Consider the following 6377-nt stretch of genomic DNA (forward strand, 5'->3'; position numbering starts at 1 on the left):
ACTTGCAGAGAGCTGTGTTCAGAGCTCTTCTTCTGTGGTGGGCCGGGGCCATGTTGCTACTGTCAGAGCTCTTCTTCTATGGTGGGCCGGGGCCATGTTGCTACTGTCTGAGCTCTTCTTCTGTAGTGGGCCGGGGCCATGTTGCTACTGTCAGAGCTCTTCTTCTATGGTGGGCCGGGGCCATGTTGCTACTGTCTGGCTCATCTGGTAGGTATTCAGACACACTTGGAGGGTAAGTCTGCGTCCCAAATGGCATCCTATTTCCTACATAGTGCACTACTTCTGAACAGAGCCTATTCTGGATATAGTGTGTTACTTTTGACCACCTGGGCCCATAGTAGTGCACTATATATGGAATATGGTGCCATTTGGGATAAAACCTTAAATATTAAGTGTTTCTGTTACTATTTGTAACATATGTGTCATTATTGGTTGGTAAGTCACGCTGTGGTATTACAGTGGGGGCTGACTGTTGGCTCTGGGAGGATAGCTGGAATGAGGGCTCCGGTGCCAGGGGCATACAGGAAGAGGGTCTTTATAATGTCTGTGTGTGTGTGTGTGTGTGTGTGATGCTGAGAGACAGGAAGAGAAGGAAATTAAAATGGTTGAAGAATGAGGTCAATTACTTCTCTCTCATTTCTGACTTCAAACAAGTTCAAATTTCTTTATTAGCATTTCTAAACTACATCTCAAACATCTCGGTCGTGTTAAATAGAGCACTCACAGGAAAACGGCTTAAAACACTTTGCAGAGAAGTCCAGGTAGTCCCTCCTTGTTTAAGTCAGTTTTGTCCCTAATGAACATGACCCAGCAAAGCAATACTCAGCCACTATAGTGAAATTATTCCTTCTACTGGCACACACTGAGACACACAGATTCATTTTATAGGTCAAAGGTCAGAGGTTAAAAGGCTGTGGTGTGTGTGTCTCTATGGAGGTGGTTGGCGGAAACGACCAGATTCACAGAAACAAATTCCAGATGCTGAGGAATGTGTCGTTATCGGGAACACTGTGCCCCAGTAACCCTAACCCTAACCCTGTGCCCCAGGCGTCCTTGTGTGTATCCGTGCGAGTCTGGGGAACTGGGCGCCCCCCTAACCTCTGGTGTGTTCCACAAAACTCTGACACAGCAGATAGAGGTGAAAGGTCATGAGAACTCCGATTTGACATGTCTCTCCAATGGGTGAGTCCCAAATGGCTCCCTATATAGTGCACTACATTTGACCAGAGCCCTGTGGGTAGTGCACTATATAGGAAATAGGGTGCCAATCGGAACACACCATGTCTCTTCCTCTCTGGCCTCTTATTAAAAATATCCATCTAAATGGAGCCTGTACATGTTGCTCTAAAGGGTTCTGACTAGGGTGGCAAAATTACACTAACTTTCCCCCTAAATACCCTGGTTTTCCACAAATCCTGCTTATTCCCTCCTGATTCCAGGAAAGTTCCAACCAGGATTTCTGGTAAACACAGAAATGTAGGAAAAGTTAGCAGACTTTCGCAAGCAGTAACCCTAGGCCTGACTGTGGTTTGGCTGAAGTTCCCCCTATAAGCTCTGATCTATGTTCATGCTAGTGCTAATGGTAGGGTAAACTGATCCTATATCTGTGGTTAGAGACTGTTCAGAGAGAATCAGGTTGGTTCAGATAAGTACAGACCAGGATGGTCCTCTGTAGCTCAGCAGGTAGAGCATGGCGCTTGTAACGCCAGGGTTGTGGGTTCGATTCCCGGGACCACCCATAGGTAAAAATGTATGTACGCATGACTGTAAGTCTCTTTGGATAAAAGTCTGCTATAAAACAGATCATATTTAAATGTCAAGGACATGTAATTGCTAAATAAACATTTAATTAACCATGGCCTATCCATGTTTTTCATTTGGAAAATATATAAGTTGCGTCTCAAACCCTATTCCCTACATAGTGCACTACTTAGGCCCTGGTTGAAGGTAGTCCACTAAATTGGGAATAGGGTGCCATTGGGGATGCAACCATCGGTTTGTTTTGCTTCTGGGTACAGTACATTTTCAGATGACATTCATTTAATACAAAATGTATCAGTAGCAAGAAGAGTAGGCTTGTGCGTGACAGCTCAGATCGAATAGCAGAGTAGCCTATGATTGGTCCGTTAGGCCTGTCAGTCAAAGTCAGTATTTCAGGCTCCTCTGTCACCATTGGTTAGATTGTCAGAATGGTATGTGCCGTCACAAGCCTCATAGCACACTGTTTTGTTGTAAGTCTTGGGCCTTGCTGTCTCTGTGCCATTCCTTCCACAAGGGGAACCTCTTATCTTAATGTTCCATTCCAATCCAAAGAAATACAATAACCGTTGTTTCCCTCTTCTCACTGTTCCAATGAAAAGCTCCATTTGAAAAAAAATTGTTCCATTCATTATCATACAACGACATCACAGGAGAGTCAACTGGGCTCAATCCAGAATTCCAATTCCAGAACCAGAACATGTAGAACCCCCCCCCAAAAAATGTTTTTCCCATCGTCATCACAAGGTGTTAGTGGAAGACTTTCCCTTAGAGGACAGCACCTGTCGAAACCTCCTCTTCAGCTCCTGCATGTTGGGGGACTTGGGCCGGGCCAGGTGCAGTCCCCCTCTCCTTTTCTCCCCGTTACCCCCGCCCAGCGCCCGGCTCACCTCGCCACAGAGGTGCAGAAAGGCGGCGTGGACCCCCTCGTGGTTCTCCCTGGCAGACGCTTCAAAGTATGGCCCACCCAGAGAGGCTGCCAACGTCTCGCCCTCGTCAGCCGGCACCTGGCGGGCACGGAGGAGGTCGCTCTTGTTGCCCACCTGTGAGGAGAGGAGAGAAGGATTAGAGAAATGTTAAGGTGACGTCCAGAAATACTTCCTGAAAATAAAAGGTTATCTATTTAGACACCAGTATGACAAGGACATACCTGGAGACTTAAATAATAATAAAAAAACATCAATCTCCCGTAATATAACAGTCAAACCCACCAGTATAACAGGTATGTTCCCTGCAGGGTGGATGCGTCTGACGTGCTGGTAGAGAGGCTGGATGGTTCTATAACTGCTGTGGTCGGTGATGGAGAACACCAGAACGTATCCATCCGCCCAGTAGATAGACCTGTTGATCTGCTCCTGACAATATAGCCCCTCTGCATCGTCCTGGGGGTGGAGGGGGGGGGGGGGGGGGGGGGGGGGGGTAATAGAGCATGTCACATCTGTCTGTCTCTAATACTCAAAACCCACTGGTACAGGCTGATGTAGACAGTGATGCTTTCATCTGCCCTCCTACACTAGCCTATTTATTAGTGTTATTATGAGAAGCCTGCTTGTGGCTATTATTCTGAGATTATGGAGAAGACAGAATGCCCTCTTTACCTCAGATTGTAGTTTGTTTACAAAACCAGGCCTTTGAACGGGTGGTTAGTTTGATAAATGAATGGGAGACTCCCTTAGGGAGTCACTGAACTCATCACAACCACTACAGAGAGTAGAGAGAGAGAAAAATGACTGGGATATGCCTCGATACTGGATGTAGGCTCATGTCCACAAAGGGTCTCAAAATAGGAGTGCTGATCAGGTCCTAACCTGCCCATATAATCTCATTCATTGTGATCTAAAAGGGCGTAACTGATCCTAGATCAGCACCCTACTCAGAGGCTTTATAGGGGCCCTGGTCTACTGTAACATGATATATTATTACTGATAATGAAGAATGGAAAATGAGGAGATGTTTCTACTTGTTATATCCAGACCTGGGTCAAATACATACATAGGCTACTGTATGTCAAATACTTTTTGTGATTGAACCAATAAAATGGAATAGTCAAAGTGTTGTCTGTGTGAGAACATCCTAAAGAAGGAGGTTAGAAGACCTCTATCCCAAGGGAGACTTGGCATGTAATTTAAAGTATTTGACATTTGAAAGTATTTGACCCCACGTCTGGTTAGATAGACCCCTAGGCTGTAGCGAGGACCAGCAGTTACCTTTAGACTAGAGAGACACCGGGGCGTTCCAAATGACACCCTATTGTAGTGCACTTCTTCTGACCAGTGCACATAAGGATCTGGTGAAAAGTAGTGCACTGTGTATAGAGAATCGGGTGCCATTTTGGGACACATAATTGTGTGTTTAGAGAGAGAGCGAGACCTACCTGTAGAGAGACACAGGGTGTGTCCTGAACCTGCAGTGAGACCTGTTCTCCATCTAGATTGATCTTTCTGGAGTAAAGGGCCCCTGGAAAACAGAGATTAGCAACACGCATGATGGATAGATATGCAACAAATGAATGATGATGCAACACATTAGGATGCCTTGTACTGACTGGTTGTTTTTAAACACAGGAGGCTATTGTAAACTAGTGTGTGGCTATTTCAACGTTTTTACAATGTGAAATGACAGATATTATATGAGCGTGCACTGTGAGAATGATACAAATCCTACCTGTGTTTGCCTCATAGTCCCCAATGAACCTCTTGGTCAGAAACCTGACTATCAAAGCTGTGAATGAAACAACGAGATGAATAGTCTCCATTGAGTAACACCTTGAGAATAATACTGCAGGCTACATATCTTTCATTGTTGACATAAGAGAATACTGCAGGCTACATATCTTTCATTGTTGACATAAGAGAATACTGCAGGCTACATATCTTTCATTGTTGACATAAGAGAATACTGCAGGCTACATATCTTTCATTGTTGACATAAGAGAATACTGCAGGCTACATATCTTTCATTGTTGACATAAGAGAATACTGCAGGCTACATATCTTTCATTGTTGACATAAGAGAATACTGCAGGCTACATATCTTTCATTGTTGACATAAGAGAATACTGCAGGCTACATATCTTTCATTGTTGACATGGCCTGCTCCTTAAGTGGTATAGACCAGCTTCCCATCAGTCTGTCTGCATCCAGACACAAATTGGACCCTATTCCCTACATAGGGGTTTAGTTAAAAGTAGTGCACTATATAGGGAATCGCTGGCGACACTGTTTACCACTAGCTGTCCAACTGGCACACCAGTGTGTAGCCTAGAGGCCTATTCTACAGAGTACAGACAGACATAGCCCAATACAATATCTAAATCACATGTGTCAAACTCATTCCATGGAGGGCAGAGTGTCTGCGAGTTTTCGCTCCTCCCTTGTACTTGATTGATGAATTAAGGTCACTAATTTGTAAAGAACTCCCCTCACCTGGTTGTCTAGTTTTTAATTGAAATGAAACAAGAAAAGAAGAATCACCCGCAGACAACAGGCCGTCCATGGAATGAGTTTCACACCCCTGATTGAAGTGATAGGTGGAAATATGAATAGGTACGATTTGTTTCAAAATCGACATGGATTGTCTGCATAATAAAATGATTTGTTGGCAATCCGTTTGACAAACTAATGCAAATTAATTATTTTCATTCTAGCCTTCATTCTCTATTTGCATAGAAAAATTACTTATAGGCCAAAAATTGCTAACTTTTTTTTTATATATACACACATTTTCACATTGATTCTTGTTTTCAGATTCCAACAGTGCGCACTTCTCAAAAAGTTATTAACCATGTCCCCTACCTGTCTTCCCGACGTTGCTCGCTCCCAAAACCACAATCTTGACGTTTTTGTTGGGCACGCAGTCTAGAATGGGATACTCCGGTATTGGAACTAGCAGAAAGTTGCTAGAACCACTATTCATTGTTCTCGGTGGGTCGACAAGAAGACGCATTTAGAAGCCCCTTGTGAGTCCAGTCTGGGAATACCGTTCCTCTTTCTCCTCGTCCCCCCCCAACTACTAAAATACTCCACTGTCTCTCGATGCACCCGATCTCGATAAGAACAGAAATTATAATCGTCTCCTCTGGCTGCTACTTCGAAACAATCCTGCCTACCGTTTGAAGATCCCTTTCATTGAGCGCTAAACAAATTGACATAATCAAGTTTCTTTTGGCGCCCATGGTCCTAGACCGTTAGGCTATCCGATTGTAGATTGTATCCTTGGAACCGTTATTTCACATAGGATAAGTAGAGACAGAGCACCGAACGGTCATATAAACAATGAAGGGCAGACAAGTCAATCCCGCCACTTCCCGAGCCCGCAGCAGTTGTTAGTCAAGTGAGAGAGGAGTCAGACAAACCGGGGTGGGATGAGAGAGAACGGGGCGTGAATGAGTAGCCTAGCATAGATTTGCTGACAGCACAACCCCTACAAATCGCTGACCTGTTAGTATCTGGACATTTTATCTGTTCAGGATAGGCAAGCATAATGGTGCATATGATATTTCTATAAACCCAGGGTCGTCACAATATCATTCCTGGGGGTATTTTCCCCAATTTATTAGCCTACATTTCAAGACAGTCAAATAGGATTCAATGAGTAAACTGAATCAATTGTTGGAATTG

At 44.2% G+C, this 6377-nt stretch overlaps 1 protein-coding gene across 1 annotated transcript; it reads right to left on the reverse strand.

The window, feature by feature from the left end:
* Positions 1–633: 633 nt before the first annotated feature.
* On the reverse strand, positions 634–6253 carry LOC106577879 (ras-like protein family member 11A-like). The gene is made up of 5 exons (XM_014156300.3): positions 5553–6253; positions 4423–4479; positions 4133–4215; positions 2970–3140; positions 634–2801 (listed from the first exon to the last, which is right to left on the reverse strand). Exons 1-5 carry the CDS (start codon positions 5701–5703, stop codon positions 2499–2501), a joined length of 765 nt encoding a protein of 254 aa, XP_014011775.1. The 5' UTR covers positions 5704–6253; the 3' UTR covers positions 634–2498.
* Between the last annotated feature and the right edge of the window lie 124 nt (positions 6254–6377).

Source organism: Salmo salar, chromosome 18 (assembly GCF_965601325.2).
Source record: "Salmo salar chromosome 18, fSalSal1, whole genome shotgun sequence".
Classification (NCBI taxonomy): domain Eukaryota; kingdom Metazoa; phylum Chordata; class Actinopteri; order Salmoniformes; family Salmonidae; genus Salmo; species Salmo salar.